At 35.6% G+C, this 22,375-nt stretch overlaps 1 protein-coding gene across 2 annotated transcripts in view; it reads left to right on the forward strand.

Annotated features, from left to right (window-relative positions):
• The window catches only part of LOC137625985 (cell adhesion molecule Dscam2-like), a 2,034,023-nt gene that overhangs the window by 2,005,925 nt on the left and 5,723 nt on the right, over positions 1-22,375 (forward strand). For both annotated transcript variants that reach the window (XM_068357069.1, XM_068357078.1), the window contains exons 35-36: positions 2,908-3,172; positions 3,877-3,961. In XM_068357069.1, the coding sequence (XP_068213170.1) occupies positions 2,908-3,172; positions 3,877-3,961 (350 nt within the window). The remainder of the gene's footprint in view (positions 1-2,907; positions 3,173-3,876; positions 3,962-22,375) is intronic.

The raw sequence follows: 22,375 nt of genomic DNA on the forward strand, positions 1-22,375 counted from the left end.
TGAATCCTTGTATCATTCGCCCATCTCCTGAATGCCTTGTGAGGCTTTATGATAATTGCAATGCAGCAGGTCTCACATCTGTTGTACCTTCCATATGCTATTGTTGGGATAAACAAAGCATAGTTTTGTCCTGGTTAAATATTTCGTCTAATTGCTTTCATCATTGGGAAAAACAAACAGTTAACAAAATTATGATTATATAAATAATATGTTACTTTCATATAGCTGATGAAGTTGTGCATTTTAAAATGAAAGAACTTTTATAAATGTTTATTGCAGCCATCATTGTAATCGTAGTTTACTCATTTTATGGAGCCATTTTAATATTTTAAACCTAAAAGAAATTGACAAGATACTAAAGAAAGTCTATTCTTAGTGACTTAACCCTACACCCAGTTCATTCATCTTGGGCTAGAGAAGGTCAATCATAATTTTTTCTACTTATGGTAAAGTGAACTCCCTGCTCAACTATTCAACTTTAAACTCTTTTTATAAAATCTTAATTTATCTATTAGTTGCAAGAAAGAACCCCTCATCACCCAGAATCCATAGCAGTTCATCATATAACATTTGTGTTGTTGTTCATTTATTCTGTCGGTGTTTTTATAATCTTTAATGAGAATTGCTCTTCTGTAGTATAATAGGGAATATTAGAAATATAGAATACTGATTTTAAAGATTCAATCATTTAGAGAAGATTTAAAAAATGTTAAACATATATCACAAATCAGTCGAAGTAAAAAATATCACCGTTTTCAAATGAAGCCCTGACATCATTTCTTTATTTCTTAGCATATAATTATAATCTAATTAGAAACAAATTACATAGAGCATGGAACTAAATTATCACTTATATATGGTCTATATGGGATTGTTATATATCATTATATAACTCCTAGTAAATTTATTCAAAAGTAACGATCAATGTATCATGTACAAACTTACTTGGCACATTTATTGATTTAGTGACACCTACAAGCTCAAAGCCCTGGAGTTTATTTCAACTTTTGTGAAACCATGAGTGTTGATAACTCCGCAAAAAATGTATACATGATGTCTAGAGTAGGACAGGTTGATTTTGTAACTATCCTAGATTTAGGAATTAGTCACCATGGCATACAGGAGTACCCATCTACAGTAGATGAATAATTATGCCGAATGTCAACTTCCCTTGATGTTTCCCTCTATACCTCCAACACTACCCTCCTCTTGTGATGTCAGCTCTGCTATGCAATGCCCGGGGATACCCCATGCAATTACAGGTATTTCAATAGATTATTGGCCTCCCACACTCCTCACACCGATTTACTGCATAGCTACTGAAGTCGAATTTCGTATAACATGGCTTTACTAAAGATGCCAAGGACTTGGTCCACGCCTCCATTTCATATTAAACTTCAAAAGTGTATCTCCACACATATTCTGGTGTGGTCACTTTCTATCAACCCCCACCATCATTTTTTCCTCATTCACATTGACGTAGTTGGCCCCCTGCTCACGTCAAAAGGACACTGTTCTGTTACCCTTTTTACAGTCATCGATCGCTCCACTCACTTGCCGGAAGCCATACCCATGCAAGATGCAACATCTGCCTCATGTTCTGCTACCTTGCTTTCCAGATGGATAGTAAGATTTGGCATCTCAGAGCATATCACTTCCAGCAGGGGTACCACTTTCACCGTTCAATTGTGGACATCATTAGACTGCCACTCACAAACCCAGCAGCCAACGTAATGGTGAAACGTTTCCATCATACCCTCCATTCACCTTTGATGTCCCAATCCAACAGCTTTAGTTGGTTTCCACACCTTCCCTGGGTCGTCATCAGACTGAGGACCACTCCCAAGGCTATCTAGGATGTCTCAGCAGCTGAAATGGTATATGGCGACTCGTTGGTTGTACCTGCAGAATTTTTCTCCGCTTGCCACCTCATCCAATAATCTACTGTGCCTACGTCACATTGTAGGGAAATTTACCCCCTGCTATCAAACTTACAGGATGCCATCAGAGCAACACATACCACAAGACCTACACGCTGCAACACATCTTCTTACACACTAATGCCTGCAAGTCACTGCATTCAACCCATTACAAGGCCATTCCTTGTCCTCCGTCATACTCTGAATGCTTTCCTCCTGAACAATCATGTTAAAGAGGATTGGATCACCTTTGACCACTTTAAACCTGAGTATCTCCTGCAAGATAATCCACTATAATTAAGACTCTCTAGGTCAGGTCACCCTCTTTCAAATGTATGTCTGGTTAAGGGGAGAGCCACGCAATGTAGTGCAGCAAGCAATGCATATGTATATGAAGAAGGATGAATGCTTAAATAAAAGTTAAATGTAACAAGCTAATTTGAACTTTTTATCATTTCATGTTATGTATTTCTATACCATTGTCAACGCTATCAACAAAACCCGTTGATTGTAAACATGCAATGGTCACCTTTGTTCCCCCTTGGGGCCTAGAAATACCCGTGTTATCTGTAGATAAAGTTAATTGTTTTGGAGCTGCATTTACCTTAGGAATTCCTGCAGTCTCATCATAGGACTTCTTGGTAAAAAGTGGGAAAAGCAACTATACCTCAAGTATACGATTAGAATTTAAGCAGAATATTTAAAATTTACTGTACATAAAAGGTTATCACATTGGATTTGAAAGTATTAGGAAAGGGTTTGGATTTGGATTTTGGTTTCAGGCTTGCAGCACTCACCATAGTACTTGATATCTTTTACTGTAAATTTGATCATTACTCCACAACTAAATCTAGTTTCATTTATTAGGCTAAAATATGTTGTTAATCCCTTTGGTAAACCTATTTGTTATTTAACTTCTAAAAACTGTACTGATTAGTTATAATGATTTTTCCGTTACTTTAATAACTGGTGTTATGTTACTTTGTAGAGCGGTAGCGGCAATGGTGGTGATGTTAGAGAGGGACGGGGAGGTGGAGGGGTTGCAACAGGCAGAAACATAGATCGAGATAGTGATGAGTATGGAAGAATGAAAAGGTGCCGTCTCAAGTATGGTGGTGATAGTGAAGATTATGATGACAGCCTGAACAGCGATACAGATACAGACCATGCTGCATCATCTCGCACTGAAAGTTCATCCCATTTGGACGATAACACTCACCACACTCCTATGTCATCTCGAAATCACCACCACAGTAAGTTTCTTATCTGCCTTGCACTGAACTTATCTATGCAATTACATATCAAAAATATATTTTCCTCTTTTTGACGTAGAGCTACTCTTTCATACCAGGAAGCCTTTATACTTAATTATTAAGGATATGAAATGCATGCAAATCATGTTGTTGTGCATGATTTAACTATTACTATGAATGCATTTATGTTTTATAAATATAATCAATATAGTAGTTTCATTCGAAGTACTTTACAATGTACAATACTTACCAAATATATACTGTAGTATTGTTGGAAAGCTTTTTTTTAAGTTGAAATAGTGAGCTGTTTTTTGTTAGATGTTACTTTGATCTATTTAATTTTTGCTTCCATAATCTATAAGAAAGTCATGTATGTTTTGTTTATTCTACTGTATTTGTTTATACCCATGTTATTGTACCGTGAGTGTACCATAGTTTCAGTTGATTATTGTATTTCCCTGTACTCAGAATGATTGATATTTTTCTCATACTCACAGAAGTTGGGTACATTAAGGTCAAATTGAAATATAAGTATTTCAATTTCATCATCTCGTAATTTGGTCAAGAATAAAAATAAATCAAAGCTATCTATTTGATGTTTTCAAAATTTAAACGATTACTGCCTTGACCTTATTGTATGACTGAAATTGGTTTGTATAAGTGTGAGAGTATAATAATTTTATTTTTGTCGCACCTGCCGGCAGACCTGCTGTATGTGGCTTCAGACGCCAGCACAGTTGCCTCCCCACTCTCAGAGCGCAAGTCCCTCCCGAGCAGATCCCGCTCCAGGTATGATAACCTACATTAGATTTAATTCCAGTTGATGCACTTCCTCGGTTACTAATTTAGCATAAGAATTTTACTTCTACAGTATGCAAGCCTTGTAACAGTGTAGGGTCTTGCTCATAATGTAAGCTGACAAAGTTGTGTACAGAGTTTAAAATATTTTCGTCCTAAGCAATTAATATGGGTTACTTAAGTATACATATATAATAAAAAGCTCTAGCTGCATTTTGTTACTATCTTTTTATGCTCTCAAAGTATTAATTGATTTCGCCTTACTTGTGAGGTATAAAACTCAATTTTCACTCATTTTTGTGTTAAAATTCTCTCTCTCTCTCTCTCTCTCTCTCTCTCTCTCTCTCTCTCTCTCTCTCTCTCTCTCTCTCTCTCTCATAATTTAATGGTGTAGACTTAGGAAAATTGTAATATCTATATTGCATACCAATGATTCATTAATAATATAATTTTAATTCTAATCATATTCAGTAAACCTTGACAAAAATTAGAAATGTGATTTTCAAACAATTTCAAATCCTATTATTCCAATCAATTTTGCGTCTAACCATAATCTTCAATTACTTTACCTTTCTGATAATAAGAATTGCAATGGTGAAGTACTAGCTTATTGTGAAACATTGCCGACGCCATGCAGTTAGCTCGTTGTTGCTACCTTATTAGATTTTTCATATTACTCGCCATCCTTTGCATTTAGATCTTCACAGACCGTATCATTCAACAATTATCATTAGGTATACAATTAATTATGGCAGTATGCTTTCATTTCGTTAAGTTCAGCACAACACAATAAGTATTCCAGTCTTATTCTGACTGTGACAGAATTGTGAAATGATCTTCCAGAGCCTATATTGTAGTTTTATGGGGAACATATTCAAACTTGTTCAAAATGCTATTTTGTTGACATATCTCTATTTATTTATTTGTTTCACAATTTTTTTTTATTTCTTTTATAGATTATGCTTAACTTGTCCGTTTCTTTACAGTACTGGACTACTTCCTTTGGGCTTACATAACTATGTTTTTCTAAGTGGGGTTGGTATTTGTATCTTACCACACAACATAACAACAATAATAATAATCATAATAATCACAATCGTAATGATAATAACTCACAATTATAAAGATGATAACAATCACATTCATAAAAAAATCACATTATTAATTATAACAATCATAATTATAATAATAACCATCACCATCATCATCATCCTACTCCCGCTGACCATCATCATTATCATGTTCGTCATCATCTTACTCCTGCTGACCATCATCATCATCAGCATCAGCGTCATCATTAGCATCATAACAGTAATAGTAAGTATGATAATGATGATAAAAATAGTTAAATGGGCTGATTGACTTCTTACGTCTTTTCTTTTCTTTTCTTTTTTCTTTTTTTTTCTTTTTGCAGTGAGGAGAAAAATCTTAATTTTCATTCGCTTATATTTGTTTATTTTCTTGAAGTAATGGTTCTTCACTGCAGTTTCCGAGTTTGGTCAAAACCTTTTTAGTTACTCTTTGCCTTGAACATACTAGAGCTAGTGCGTTATTTTCAGTTTTGAACCTGTTAAAAAAATGGATTTATTTCTATATGATAGTACACTTCGATACGATACTTGAAGGTAAACTGAAGTAGTTACTTCAAAATTGTGTAATGAAAATCTGTCTTTTGAGTATGTGTTAAACTATATTTTACCAGCAGATAGGAAAAAATAAAGGAATATTCAGCACATTCAATAGCTGCAAAGTGATAATACCATTTGGATTTTCCACAACTCATCTTTAACCAATAACAGTGACATTTTTTAAAAATGAGTCTCATGAATTTTTAATGAAATTTGTCTTCTACAAGTTCTATGCTTTTCAAAAGTAAACTAGTGACAAGGTCCCTTTAAATTTTTCATTTATTATCCAAGGTATGAATCCCACTGTAACATGCAGATGGAAGTTACTTATGAAATGAATTAAGAACCACCTTAGCTAAGTATCCGGTAACTCGATTCTTTTTCCTCTAATGATATACACAGAAGGTTTTACTGAAAGCCTGAATAACTGAAATTATGAAATAAAAGTTCTGCCCTTTTGACTTACTCTTAAAACATCTCATGTTAAAAAACAGGAAAAAAATGAGTTGGATAATTTTGTCGGAAGAAATGGTTTTAACAGAAGTGACAGAATAATATAATGGTAATAGGAAATTTAACAAGAACCATACGACCAAATGAAGGAGATCGAGGGGCAACATCCTACAAGAATCAATGAAAAGATTATCTAAATCTCTCAGACACCACCTTCGGTTCAGAGTACACCAACAGGTGATCTGGAGGGTTACTGGCCGGGCTAAACTTATGAAATGACAGAAACCTGAATTGACCTGCTGTTGTTAGAAAACTCAGAGCTAAAAAAAAAAAACACTAACTGATTGCTTCCTTCATATCCTGCTAGTGCTAAAGAGAGTTTTACCACAAATACAAGGGATGTCAAATTCTGCAACATGGCATAGCTAGGTCCTCCAGGATCTCAGGCATCTCAAAGTCAAATGTCTGCAGGAGAGATCGGCTCGAGAAGGAACTGGGTATTCATAACGTCTCTTTAATATAGTCTGTTTCATCCTAGCTGGCAACTGGAGCCAAACCACGGTTTGAAAGCTCATCGCTGATTGGCTGTTAGTTCAGGCATCCTCCCCTCCCGCTGACCGACGACGAAGCAAAACATTGCATTTGTCTGCAGTACATGATGTTCATTTTTGCTCTATACCTCACTAGTTCGTGTAACATCTACTTGGTTCTTTGGTCACACATAGATTAAAGGTAAATGATGAGTATTACCTTGAAAAAATATCCATATACGAAAAAATACAAGTTGAAGTGAAACGAGCTCTGAAAAAAACTCTATATCACTTTTTTATATGGTGTTTTTTACCTACAAATGTTATGCAGCTGTAAATAAAAAAAAAGTGGATTTTGTAGAAAAAAAAAAACCCTCTTGAATGTAAAGAACCTAAAAAATTAATTCAAGGAAGGAAAATATTAGTGAAATATTTAGCAATGTTTTGTTTCATCATTCGTCAGCGGGAGGGGAGGATACCTGACCCAACAGCCAATCTGTAACGAGCTTTCAAACTGTAGTTCTGCTCCAGTTGCCAGCTAGGATGAAACAGACTTTAGTAAGGATCGTTGACATAAGAGAGAGCCTGCACAATTCCTACCTTATACTGCAGCAGAGAAGATAGACAGTCTTGAAGCATAGAACCTGATGTCCTTCTCAGGTAGCAGGAGGTACATGTGCTAAAGCCCTGAAGGAGAGGACCAATTACCATGATATGAACGATTGCTAAAAGTGTCCTTCAAATATAGACCATTCTCTCTACCAAGAGAAAAAGTCTGTGATCTGCTAAGAAATAACACTGGCTGGGGAGACAAGTTCTCTAATACTTCCTACATAGAGAGTATCTCTCAGGACCTACCTGAGAGCTAGCAGAATGAGAAACCACTCAACTTAGGCTGACCCAGAGTGTCCCACTGGATGGACTATGGAGGTGGACGAAACATTCTACTCTCCCTGAACAATATGGGTGCTCAATCTCTGAGGGACTAAGGAGGTTGAATGGCTGGAGATGCCCCCGAGTGGATTAAGTGAAGTCGGTCGTCTTAGCTAAGTATAGGCAAAAAGGTCGCGACCTGATGGCTGGGACCTATACAGTATATGCTGTACATCCATCATCTGCATCGACGTGTTACAAACTATTCCTGCTCTTCAGCTGATAATGCCGACCTTGTGTAATGCTTATGAATGTAATCATAGATCCAACAAAATTTCAAATCCTACTATTACATTTTATTGGTGAGTGTTTTATTGATAATGTTATGCCTACCACATCCTCGAACTATATCAAAATGGTACCAGCAAGTCGATGGAAAACCGGGATTCACTGGTCTTTCATGTTCAACATTGAAGATGAAACCTGATGCAACACTGAAAACCAGTAAACTCTGATTATGTGCATTGATAATGGATGAAATGGCAATTAAGCAACAAATCAAGTGGGATGGCACGAGATTAACGGTTTTGTTAACACGGGTACTGAACTGTATGATGATAGTATCCCAGTTGCAAGAGAAGCACTTGTATTTATGGTGAACTAAGTGAATGGCTGTTGGAAATTACCAATAAGCTATTTTATGATAAACGGACTAGTTGCAGCTAATTTGTTAAGGCAGTGTTTAGCTAAACTGCATTCATGGGGTTAAAAATGATCTCTTTGACTTTTGATGGACTGTCAACGAATGCTGCTATGGTTAAAGAGTATGGTTGCAGTCAAAATTCCGAAAATATAAGAACTCCATTTCTTCATGCAATAACGTAAAATCATACATACATACATACATACATACATACATACATACATACATACATATATATATATGTATATATATATATATATATATATATATATATATATATATATATATATATATCTTGCTTTTTTTATCCATTCCATGTTTGAATGTTAATTAGGAACTCATTTGGAAAAATAAAATCATTTTCTTTCAAGGTGAGGAAAACTTTATCAAGTGGGATTTCACTGAAGAATTACATACTATAAGGTTCAAGAATGCGAGGGTTGGCATTTTGGGAATGAAATAAAATCCCAACATCTGACATGGATTAAAAAGAATGTTAAACTAGCAGGACAATTACTTAGTGAATCTATTGCAAAATCGCTGCAATTTTGTCTTCATAACAATTTCATTACCATCATAAATAATTTGTTTGATTTGTTGAATTTAAGAAATTTGTGCGGGTGGCATTTTAAAAGACCAATACAAAAGGATAAAAGATTTTTTAAAGATTTTTTGAGTCATGCTGAATTATATCTAAGACAACTCAAACTTACTTGTGGTAAATCTTTGTTGAATTCCAATCGCAAAACTGGCTTTCTTAGATTCATAATGCGTATACGGAGTTTGATTAGAATATATGATAATAATTCAATAGGTTGTCCTGCACCCTTATTAGAATTTTTGTTGATGTATAAGATGAGCCAAGATCACCAAGAACTCTTTGTTGGTCAAGTTAGATCCATAGGAGGATGCAATAACAACGCAACTGCCCGTCAGTTTTCTGCAGCTTGCAAACTAATTTTAGTTCAAGCAACACTGTTGCCTATATTGCGGGATTCGGTGTCTTTAAACTGAAATAAGTCATTGAAGTGTCAAACCTGTTTTAATGATTTTACTGGTACTGATAGAACAGCTCTTTGCATTCTTTAATTAGATTGAAAAATAAAGGTGCTTTCATACACCCATCTGATAATGTGATAGATATATGCATGTGCTGTGAAACGAAATTCAGAGACTTTATAACAATTGGCAGTGATATGCATATGGAATTGGATAAAAGGGGTATGCAAAAATTTTTAATCTCTATTACATTATTATACTTTTATAAATATATTTTCAAAATTATGTAAGCATGTATACGTAACTGAACAAGATAATAATAATATTGCTTTACTTATTAAGGCAGTTGCAAAAAATTACCTGCAGATCAGAAAATTTCATGCTGCTAAAAAGTTCTCAGCAAGATTACTGGCAAAAAATAAAATAATAAGTCGTTAGACGTATAGAAAAATTATACTTTAGTGGCCAGTAGTCACTTCCTGAATGAATTGTATGTGAACGTGTAGCTACAAAAAATCTCAAAACACGAATCGTTTCCTTTGACCTTCTTAATAACGACTTCGTTTTAGCGGCCAGAAGTCATTTATCTTAAATCCTTGTATCTGATGAAAACATTAGTGGGAATTATCCGTTTACAAATGACATTTTTATCACTTTGTTAATCTTCCATTTCCCTTTCCGAGGAATTGATCCTTCTTCAGATCAGATCAGATTCAGGTTGAGGCTTTGCTTTTGCAACGGCGCCTCTGTGTCTTTTAGTTTTGTGTGTTCCTTAAGGATTTTCACTAGTTTTTCTCTTTTCATCCACATTTGTTGTAGTACACTTTTCTTATTTTCAACATTTTCTTCACAAAAAAGGAATTTTCCAACTGTTTGTGCACTATCTTCTTCGTATGGTTGTTGGAGCTCAATTGCTTTTATTCTTATATCACTAAACTGTGGACAATATAACATAAAGTGGTTAGCATTTTCTTCTATATCACAGAATACACAATTTATATTTCCATTTTGGTGTCTGTTTTTTGTATTCAAGCCTAATGAGTTTGTCCTTGCTCTGAATAATAAAATTGAGGAAAATGTGTTGTCATGCACTTCCTCCTCCTTGATTTCCCTTTTCCAGTTTTTATACAAAATTAGACTTTCCTTGCGCTCCATTTCTCTCTTCCATTTGCTTGTGTCCCATTCTCTTGTTCTCTTCTTTATGTCCTCTTTCGTACATCTCTTGACTTCTCTCATCGCCATCCCACATTCTTCAGCATACTTCTTCACATGCATCTACCACTTCCTCTCTTTTTCTTCCATATCATTGACTATTGCTGTTAGTAAGTCTTTTTCTCCCTTATAAATGCTATTAAGGTACCTCAGCTTTCCATCCATTACCTTTGTTTTCATAGCAGATGCTCCTACATCCCCTCTCAAGGCTACAATTGCTGTATTCTTTACACCCCCTAACATCCTTCTATACACTCCATTCTCTATTCTCTACAACTTTTCTATTTCTGTTTCCGTTAAGTTAATTACATTTGTTCCATATAATATAGAAGGTAGTGCTACACTTTTCCAATATGTTTTCCCTATCAGTATCTTATTACAACTTTTTTTCTATGATCGCATATGTAAGATTAGCTAGCTTTTGCGCCTTGACTATCATTTCACTTTTTTGTGTTTTGAACATATTCCTACTATCATCCACCTTGATACCTAGGTATTTAATATTGCTTACTACTCTTATTCCCTCTATATTATCTTGTTTCCCCTCCATATTATATATAAGTACGCTAATTTTGTCTCTATTTGTCTAAACCACACTGCTTTCCTATATCTAACACTTTCCTTATGTTCAATTCAGCATCCTCTATATTCTCAGCAAGCACTAGGATATCATCAGCAAAAAATAACACTACTAGCTTTATAAAAGCATTTTCAAAACCATTACCTTCCTTTTCTACTTGTTTTATAATCTGATAAGTAATTAATTTGAATAATGTTGTAGAGCCAGTACAGCCTTGCTTTATTCCACTACTTACGCTCAATTTTTGTTCTACTCTTTCTCCTATGTCTAACGTAGTCGAGTCTCCCACATATACTTCAGCTATAGAGTTACTTATACTAGTATGTACTTTATATTGCTTTAATGTTTCTATCAGTGCTTTCCTTTTTATGGAATCGAAAGCCTTTTTGAAATCAAAAGAGGAAACTATGAGTTTTTTCTTATTTTTTAAAGTTTCTTCGACCATGTACTGTAAGATGAATATATTATTCTCAATCCTTCCTCCCTCTGTAAATCCCGCTTGACTATCCTCTATGGAATTATTACTTTTTAGATGTCCTTCTATTTCATCCTTGATAAAAGCCATGTATATTTCATATGATACATTTGTGAGTGCTATTGGTCTCAATTCCTTTGCTGTTGGTTTGTTTTTCTTTTTTAACATTTTTGTTCTGGATTCTTTCCAGCTTTTGGGTTTTTCTTTGCTGGCTAGTTCCTCTTTGTAGCAGTTCACTAGCGTATTCTTACATATATCACTTATCATCATTGCTTTGTAATAGTCTGGCTTTAGTCCATCTGGCCCAGCTGCTTTACCTTTCTTTGGGCGTTTTAGGCATTTTTTCTAATTTACCTTTATTCATTTCAGCGGCGGGCATGGGTTTAATTATTCCTTTGACATTTAGTACAGCATCGTAATGCTCCCTTAGATGTTCAGGTATACTATATTCATTTACTATTATAATGTCGTTTTCTCTTCTCAAATTATCCAGGTATTCACTTTCTTTCTCCTCATTCCAGATCTCTGTTAGTCTATTTTCATGCGTATTGTAGACTGTTTTCCAAAATTTTACTAATTCTACTTTAGCCTCTTCATCTGATAGTTTATTTCCTCTATCTCCATATAATTGTATTGCCTCGCTTTTTATTTCTTTGCTATTTCTTAATTTGTTTATGTTTTCCCATATTTTATTGTTTTTGTCATCTCTTATCTCCCTGGTCTAATTTTTCTCATGTAACGTTATGCTCTCTTTCACCAGTATTTGTACTTCTTTCTTCTTATGATTGTATTCTTATTCTAATTCTGTTTTTAACCTAATATCTTTTTCTATTAAGTACCTTTCTTTCCTTAATCTTTCTCCTTATTTCCTCGGTTACCCAAGGTTGTTCTTTGGTCTTCCCTTCATTTGTTGCCCTTCTCCTATATGTTTTAGCCAAATGTTCTTGTTTCATTTCTGCCATCATTATGTTTAGCTCTTCAATGTTTTTTACATCCTTGCTAACAAGTTTTCTCTCTATAGATTTCACATATTCGTCTATATCTTTTGTGTCATTGCTATAATATGTAATTTCTTCCCACTTCCCTTTATTGTAGTTATTTTCTCTATTTGTTTTTACTTCCAATTCTACTGTTATTAAGTTGTGATCTGATATGTCTAATACTGTTTTATCTTCATCTATTTCCATACATTTAAATTGTTTATATAGCATATTATTTGCAAGAACAAAATCAATAGCACTATGCTGATCTTGTCTATTCCACGTGTATAGTCCTGAGCACCTTTCATCTCCATTTAATAGTTTTAGGTTGTGGTTACCCATCCAATCTAGCACCATTTCTCCATTTCTGTCTACTTGTTGGTGCCCCAGAAATCCAACGTGGCCGTTAAAATCCCCCATAACTAGCAAAGGAGTTGTTTCTCCTGCTTTCTGTATTAATTTTTCACATTCCGCTTTCAATTCTTGATCTCTTTTTCTATCTTCTTCTGTATTTCCTGCTGCAAAATATACTAGTAATATCAGAAATACTAAGTTGTGGATTTTACACTGTACCATTATTATACCGCTATGTTTTGTTTCTATTTCCTCTCCTTCAGTGATATTGTTGTTTTTAAAAATTAACATTAACCCACCACCCTTTTTGTCTTTAAAATCCCTTCTTTTTTCTATCTTTAACAGACCTTTACTTAGCTGTATTTTATCTATTTTTTGGTGCGTTTCTGTCACACAAAATATATGAATTTTATTTGTGTTCATCTCGTTTTCTACTTCTATTAATTGGCTAACTTTTTTGTCTAAATTTATATCTTTTCTAATTCGCTCTGCTTGCTTTTGCTTCTTGACGAAAATTGTCGTTTTTTACTAGTTCTCCTCTCTTTATGTACCACCCCTGCTCTCCATTTTCTTTTTTCTCTCCCAATTCCTCTAGCAACTTCCTTTCTTTTTCCCTTTCCCTAAAAGTGAGGTCAGGTGCAATGAAAACTTGTCTAAACTCCTCTTTTGTTGATTTCCTTGCAATTATTCCCCATTTTTCCTTAGTGCTTTTAAGCTTAACTAGCAGTTGCCTTGGTTTTTTTCTTTGTCCCTGTTCCTCTCTCTCTTCCCTTGGTTTGCCTAACCTACCCACTTCTTCAATTTCAAAATCGTTCATTCCTAACTCGACATTAATCAAACTCCCACATATATCAAAATCATCTTTCAGCTTTTCATTACTATCAACTTTTGTACTTTCTTTTATGTTGAAAATTACTATATTGTTTTTCTTTTTCTCCTTTTCCCTTATTTCTATCATCTGCCCTAACTTCCTCCCTAACTTCTCTTGTCAGCTGACCCGTTCCTATCATATTATTATCCACTAAAGCCCTGATCTCCTTTTTTAACTCATCTACCGTATCCTGCAGCCCTATGAAATTATCCCTGAATTCATCATACTATTTCCTAAGTTTCTTGTTTTCTGCCTTCAAGTTTTTGAAATCCCCCCGGCATCTACTACAAAACCATCGGGCATGTTTAGATTCGCTAATTCTCTTAAATTCACTTCTGTCTAGTTGACCACAGCCTATGTGGAACTACACATCACACAAATCACATTCTATAGCTTCTTGGTTTGATCTTACCCCTTTTTTGCACCATCCACAGTCGTTTGGACCAGCCATGCTTTCTTCATGTTCAGAGTCGCTTGAATATTCTTCCTCTCCTTATCCCCCTTTCACTTCCTTCTTTCTCACACTCACACCCATTGCACCTTTCACTGCTTCTTTCTTAGACACCATATTTAATATCTTTTGAGCTTGGTTATGTTATTCTAGAGGCTTTTTAATCATCAGAACACACAATCACTACACGTTTCTTTTGCTGGCTTTACATTGTCATAATACTCGAGAGTAACGCGGAAAGTGTAAAGCGATAGCTGATTACTCTCCTCCCCGGTCCTTTCTGCCTACGGTGGGGGACGTGTCGGCTATGACAGTTGGCTTTACCATTTCCCATAAGCATTGACTACCTGCGCCACCTCCACCCATTTAACCTCCTTGGGAAAGACTATTACTGGCTGCTGGTATGTCGAAGGATCTGCCACACTTGACTCACTGACTTGCTGACCAAGTCCTCATTCCTGTTTTCCTGAGGCTAAACTAACTAGTTTAGCTCTTCTATCTTGTGAAATTAAAACTCTGTTGATGGACCTTGATGCTTAGGGGGGTGTAGACCCAAATGGTATTTTTCCATTGTTTTTTTATAAATACTGCATATTTCTTGGCTCCAAGCTTATCTGTTATTTTGCACAAGTTAGCAAGAAGGGGAGCTTTTAGCACTTGTTGGAGAATTGTTAATGTTACTCCTCTATGTAAATGTGTTTGTGGTAGCTCAAGTTCTACTGATTACTGCCCAATTTCCATAACTCCCATATTATCTAAAGTTTTTGAGCGTCTTCTGGCAAAATGTCTTAATAGGTTTGCTGAAAGTAATCATCTGTTCCCTAGTTTGCAATTTGGTCTTCGTAAAGGCCTTGGAGCATGTAATGCCCTTCTTACAATCTCCTATGCTGTACAGAAATCCCTTGATTGTGGTCAGGAAGTTCGTATGATTGGCCTTGATTTTAGTGCTGGCTTTGACCGTGTTAATCATGAGGCCCTTGTTTTCAAACTCAATCAGTTGGGAGTGGGTGGGTCGTTCCTTAGCATTATTATTGATTTTTTAAATAATAGATCTCAAAGAGTTGTTTTTGATGGGCACCATGGTGAGTATAGGAATGTGATATCTGGTGTTCCACAGGGTAGTGTTCTTGGCCCATTACTTTTCACACTATATACACATGGCATGTGGTTTGGCATAGAAAACAAGCTTGTTGCATATGCTGATGATGCTACTCTCTTTGCATCAATTCCATCCCCTGAATGTAGATTTGGGGTTGCTGAATCCCTTAATAGAGATCTAGCTAAAATTAGTGCATGGTGCAAAGTATGGGGTTGGATACGATTGATCCAATGACAATTGGTCCAATGACGATTTGGCCAATGCCGATTGGTCCAAAATCAACTGGTCCAAAGGGATTATTGGTCCAACACGATAATTAGTCCAATACCGACTCGTCCAAAGGAAAATTGTTCCAATGATGAAACAACCTCTCTAAAGTAAAGTTAACAATAGCTTTGTTATTGTTACGAACTTTTACTAACTTTTTTTATTTTTTCTAACTTTTAGTAAGCACTAGGATCCCTTACTATGGAGTCAACTGCCTGTAACACAGTGCTTTCTGAAAGAGGAAAGGAAAAGCATTCCGTTAATGGATATTTGTATACTTTACATTAAAAAAGAACTAAGAAAACTACTGGAGAAGCTACATATTACTGGAGATGTGAAAGAAGAGGATGTAAAGGAACCGCAATCACGCACTTTGAAGATGACTGCCATTATCTGAAAAAGGAAAATGAACACACTTGTGGAGCTGCTGAGTCAAGTCGTACACATGTAGTGAAATGCCACAATGCAATTAAGGAAAAAGCTAGTATCACCAGTGATAAACCTTGTCAAATTATTCAAGATGTCCTTAGTCAACTGGATTCATCTGTTGTGCCGTATGTTGGGTCAAAAGAAACTCTCAGTAAAATGATAAGAAGAGTACGCAAGGAAGGACCTCAAGAACCAAATGATTTACATGATATGTTCATTCCAGAAGAATACAGTAAAACTGTAGCTGGTGAGACATTTCTAGTTAAGGAATCTAGCATTGGAAATGATAAGATATTGTTATTCACCACCCATTCTAACGTAAAAAAAAAACTAAAAGACGCTAATTTTTGGATAATGGACGGAACGTTCAAGACTGTCCCAACACTTTTTAAACAACTGTACACGATTCATGCTCCGGTTGGACCGCAAGAGAGAAGTCGCATCCTACCTCTAGTTTATGTGTTAATGACACGAAAAAACATTGAAAGTTATGTACAGGTTTTCCGCGATCTTCTCGACTATGCTGGTGAAAGTGATATCGTTCTCTCTCCGGAAATGATTATCACAGATTTTGAAATTGGAGAAATAAGTGCAATTAAAGATGAAATTCCTGGCAGTCAACAAAGAGGTTGTTGTTTCATCTCTGTCAGAGTATTTACAGAAAAGTTATCTCTTCAGGTTTGAAAAATGAAAACAGCACTAATGAAAACTTTTCCTTAAACATCAGGAAAATAGCAGCACTTGCTTTTTTACCTGCAAACGAAATTGAGGACGCCTGGTTGCAATTAAAAAAACTATTCCGGTTGAAGGTACGCCTGTAGTAACTTATTTCGACGAAAATTACGTTCGCGGAAAGGTTAGACGAATATTACGAGAATATTATGAGATATCCTCCGCTTTTCCCCCCTGCATTATGGTCGGTGTATGACAGAGTAGAAGTAAGTGTACCAAGAACACAAAATAAAGTAGAAGCGTGGCATAGACGTTTGGAAGTGTTAATAGGCTCAGCCCATGTTGGGATCTTTAAACTAATTAGTGAGTTAAGAAAAGAACAAAAGCATACGGAGGACGAAATGGAATGCATCGTTCGTGGAGAATTAAATCGCAAATTAAAGATAAAAGATGCTGAACGTGAACAAAGGCTTTTAACTGTGTTTTCTGAGAAAGATAATTATGAAACGTTAGATTTTTTACGGGCGATAGCTCATAACCTGAGTTTTTAAATTCTGACCTATCCAATAAATTAGATTTTATTCCTTTTTCATTTTTAATCTTTAATTCATTATTACAGGTTATATCTTAAATGTGAAACTTTTGATTTTGTGTTCTGAATATGTGCATAACTAAGTTATCAATTTCTGACTTATAAAATAAATTATTTTATTTCATTTCATTTTTATTCCTTAATTCCTGTATTACAATTTTCAGTATTAATATTTTAATATATATATTAATATTTGAACAATAATTCTGTTGGACCAATTAATATTTGACCAATAATCCAGTTGGACCAATTAATATTGGGCCAATAATCCCATTGGACCAATTGATTTTGGGCCAATAATCCCATTGGACCAATTGATTTTGGACCTATCGTCATTGGACCAATTGTCATTGGACGAATTGTCCGGGACTGAAAGTATGGGGTATGAAGTTGAATCCTACAAAACTCAAAGTATGATTGTAAGTAGGTCAAGGACAGTGACTCCTCAACATCCGGACCTCAGTATTGATAATGTTTCTTTAACTTTGTATGACTCTTTTAAAATTTTAGGTGTGATTCTCAACAGCAAATTTACTTTTGAGAAACACATTAGGCCTGTGTCTTCTTCAATTATACAAAAAATTGGCTTATTGAGAAAGTCTTTCAAGATTTTCGGTGATCAATCTATTCTGAAGAAGTGTTTTAATTCTTTCATTCTACCCTGTTTTGAGTATTGTTCTCTTGTCTGGTCTTCAGCTGCTGATTCTCATCTTAATTTGTTGGACAGAAACTTACGGTCTATTAGATTTCTTCTCTGCATCTCTCCCTTGCTACCATGAGGGATTCAAAGGTTCCAACTGATCAGATGACCAATGCGCTACCTCTTAAATATGCTGATACGAGTACTATGAAATTCCCTATCAAACAGCATGCCAAGGTATGTTGCGACTTTTTTTTTAAAGTGATCAGACATCTCCAAACTTGAATAATCAAAGGAGATATCTCGACTTCTCCCGAAAAGATACCTAAGAGGCATTCCAAGAGGCCCAAGCTTAACACTCAGGCTGACACACATGTCACATTTGAGGAATTAAAGAGGTACAGTGAAATAACTGAAGGCTTGCATGTACTACAAGTACTATTTCTGATAACTATTACAGGAGAGAATGTCTTATTGCTCATACTAACAAAGAGATTGATTGCTGATTCCTCTCACTTCTAGCTCTCTATCGCATGGCTGTTACAGAACCTCACTACACTTTCTCTTCATTCCCTTTAATACAGAAGTATTTATAGAGAGTGAGACTGAGGTGTTCCTCTTAACTTCAAGGAATAAGGGAAGGATACGGTCAGAGCAATTCATCTTGTCTGACAATGGGCATGCTTGGTCCTTTTCAGCTCATCTGACAATGTGCATGTTTGGTCCCATAAGAGACAGTACTGGTAGCATTAGCCTATGTTCCTTTACCGAGCACTAAGTTACCTTACCTGGCTGGGTTGGTCCTCAATAGCATAATGTCTCTCTCACTCTTTTGCTTATGAGAAGAGATAGGATTGAGCCTCACAAGACTCTGCAATAAGCCGAGTGTCCAGGAAAGTTGGAGGAAAAGGGCAAAGCCCTTCATCCAGCCAACAATTTGGATGCTCAGTCCTGTATGAGACCAAGTACTCATAGCAGGAATGTGCATTCCTCTACTGCAGCACCCAAGTCCTCATTAGCATACTCTGTCACTCTTGTTTATGGAGAGAAATATCACTACTACATATCCTGAGCAGCACCATCGGAATATTCAGACAAAGACAAGGAGGAATGGGTTCGATTCTTTCCATCTTAGCCTTCTTCGGATATAAAATTGGTAACTCAACAAAGACATTCCTATGGAGGAAGATGCCACAGGGGCTTCCTTAATAGGGACAGGATCTCTCCGACATCCATGATTGACCCAACGAGGAACTATTCACCTGATGTCGATATGAGAAGTCATACATAGTGCCTCTCCCCCCAAATCGGAAGAACTATATCCTTACCCTCGGTACTCTAAGAATCTGGTGTCGAGTTTAGGGAGTACTGTCCACCTGAGCCTGTGTAAACAGTTAACTGTAACACCAGTCTGACCTTCTACTAACCAACCCTGAAGGTACTGGTCAATGTGAAAGACCACCGAAGTGATCAGTAATAACAGATGGGTAATAACAGAGGAGGGATGTACTGAGAATGGAAGATGCATGGCAAAAGGGATGAGAAGTAACTTGAGTTGATTTAGACTAGAAACTGTCATTAAGGCTCAAAATTAAGATTTATAAGATAGTTATCAAGTCCATACTATGATATGGGGTAGAAACTTGGGCAAGGGGAGGGACTGTTTGAAAAAAAAAAAAAAAAAAAAAAAAAAAAAAAAAAAAAAAAAAAAAAACTGATAAGGATGCTGAGATGGATTCCTGGAATATCACTACTGGAATGGAAGAGAATCAAGATAGAACAAAAATGTGTGGCATATGTAATGTAAATGAGGAGGTTAAGGAAGCTCGTCTAAGATACCGTGGCCATGTAATAAGAATAGAGGAGGTAGAACCAATCTAGAGAGCTAAGAATATGACAATGGATGTGTTCTTTAATGCAATTTTTTCTAGGGAGTATCCTATTGAATTCAAGGGTGTCACCATTGGTTTGTATGTCTACTAAGATACTATCAACTGCTAGGCTCACGTTTCTAGTGATGACTTGATTATTAGATTTTGATGAAAAAGTAATGATTGACAAGTAGAAAGATTATCACTTTTAATTTACCATGAGTAATATCAAAAGCCCACTTGTCCAGAGGCTACCGATAAGAAATATATAAAAGCTGATTAATTTTAATTTACTGCTAAAACTACTGTACCATTGATACTGTTGTTCAGGAAGAATTCTTAATTGGATACACCCTTGAAACTCTTCGATATCTGATTGGTTTTAAGCTTTAAATCAACTCTCCGAGCATTTGTGATATTACAAGTCCACCAATGCTTTGCAGAAACTTTGAACAAGCTACCGTGTGGTCAATAGGACCATGAGAAAAACATTATTTACAATAGAATCCATAGGTGTGAGCATTATTTGATAGAATATCACACGACACGAGAGAATTCCTTAAATCTATAAAGGATGTTAATGATGAATATAAATTTTACAATATATCTATTTATCGAAGGCTGTAGTGGGTAATGGCAGGGGTAATTCCCTAGATTTTTCAGCTGAGTCTGAAATATGATGATGAATTATATGAAAATAACCATGGGTTTATAATCACTGAATAATTAATCCAGTAAATGAAAGGTAAAATAAATATTGGTAATGGATTGAAACTGCAAAGTCATGCGGTAAATTTCCAATGTATTTCAAAGTAGTTGCAGTTTAGTTAAATATATGATACTTTAATTTCTAGCGAAATATACGAATCATATATTTTTCCAACTCGCTAACTTGCGTTTTACCCATTTCTCACCATGAATAATAGGGCAAACCAACCTTTCTATTCATGAGTTTTCCCACCACCCTTTATGAAAACAATTACTGGTGATCACTATGAAACCGTGGTTTTGTGTGGGGAATAACTAAAAACCAATTGTTTGCAGCAGTAATGATAGTCAGAAATGCATAATAAACACAAAATAACCAGTTGGAAGAATATATGGCTCATGTGAGTCGCTGGAAAATAAAGTATCATAATTATCTATAAATCACATCACTCCCCGCTAAAGGTTTTTGCTCCGCTGTTGCTCGCTATGCTTGCAATATTAACCTTACATCACTGCTCCTCTGTTCTGGCAAGCGGAACATGAAATCACGTGGGTTCTTATTTCGGGGATATTTTTTACTTTTGCAAGAGCAACAAAATCTACTGTATATACTAAACGGAGAGCGTTTTCATCATAAACTATTACCGAAATAGAGGAAATTACACTAAATTTCAAAATAGATTTTTCTTCCCTTCCGGTGACGTCTTCTTGTGACTGTAATCATGCCGGAACTGATGCTACAGAGTGAGGGGGTGGTGGAGAAAATAGCTGTTATGCAACAAAACCCAGGAACTTAAAATAGAACCACTGGTAAAAGCGAGTCCAAATAACGCATGCACAATCAGCCACCATAAGTCTCCCAAATGTTAACAATGGATTTAAAATCAGAAATAAATTTCACAAAATCAACCCCATTAAATATATAGAGAAAAATGCCAAACTAGCCAGCACTTGTCTATTTCTTATAGCAAATTCCAGTTTTGTTAATAATTAAAATATGTTATGTTTACAGCAGTTTTTTTTTTTTTTTATTATTAATATGAAGTTACACGAAACAAACTTATTAACATGAATCACTATACCTACCGTCTTGGTGATTAATTTGCAATTAATTTGCTTTACCTTTTCAGGACGGGGAATTTTTAGATAAAAATATAGAATGATGTAATAAATGGTTTTTAGAAAATAAGACTCGCTTACAAGGTATTTTGCGGGGTTTAGAATGATTTTGATAATGATTCCTAGCGGAAATCCATAGTTATTGAGTTTTGGTGGGTTGACTAGCTATGGATTTGCGATAAGTATCGTCATCAATTGTTCGAAACACCTTAAAATATGTGTACTTGTCCAATTGTGTTTATATTTAAATTAACCTTTTAAAACTGTTTCCGTCAGTCATCGTTATAAATGTAATCATAATAAAACAGTTACCGTAATCAAAACCGAGTAACCGTAATGAAACAATCAAAACACGAGCCAAGGTCTATAGAATACGTATTCTATAGACCTTGACTGGAGCTTTTGTTCGCCAATAATTCCGGACGCATAGAAAACGTGGAATTCCATTCAATTTCTATGGAGTCGTTCGTAAGGCTGGGGTCACACATCTGTAACTAAGCTCTGCGACTTGCTGCGATATAAAAAAATCCAAGTAATGGCGAAAAGTCTAGAGATTGTTCTGCTGTTTTATGTCAGAACGATCTGTTGCACGCTTCCTGCTAAATTTTCGATCGCTTATTCTTGGACCTTGGCGATTGTTGGAGTGCGAGTTGAACGGGTGTCGTTGCCTACTGCGTTCAGCATGGGATTAACTTTACGAATAATCGTGACTAGTGCGGATTCCCGTGATTTTATTGCGATGGCTTCAGAACACAGCTGAGTTACCACTCGATTATCACTAGATTACAACTCAACTAGGTAGCGAGTGCACAACGATTGGCTAAGGAGGTATATGAAGGGAGGTTTTCATGTTCGTTACATTCTATTCAAGTCATCGATAATGATTGCACATTTTATTT

The sequence above is a fragment of the Palaemon carinicauda genome, chromosome 2 (genome assembly GCF_036898095.1).
Source record: "Palaemon carinicauda isolate YSFRI2023 chromosome 2, ASM3689809v2, whole genome shotgun sequence".
Lineage (NCBI taxonomy): Eukaryota > Metazoa > Arthropoda > Malacostraca > Decapoda > Palaemonidae > Palaemon > Palaemon carinicauda.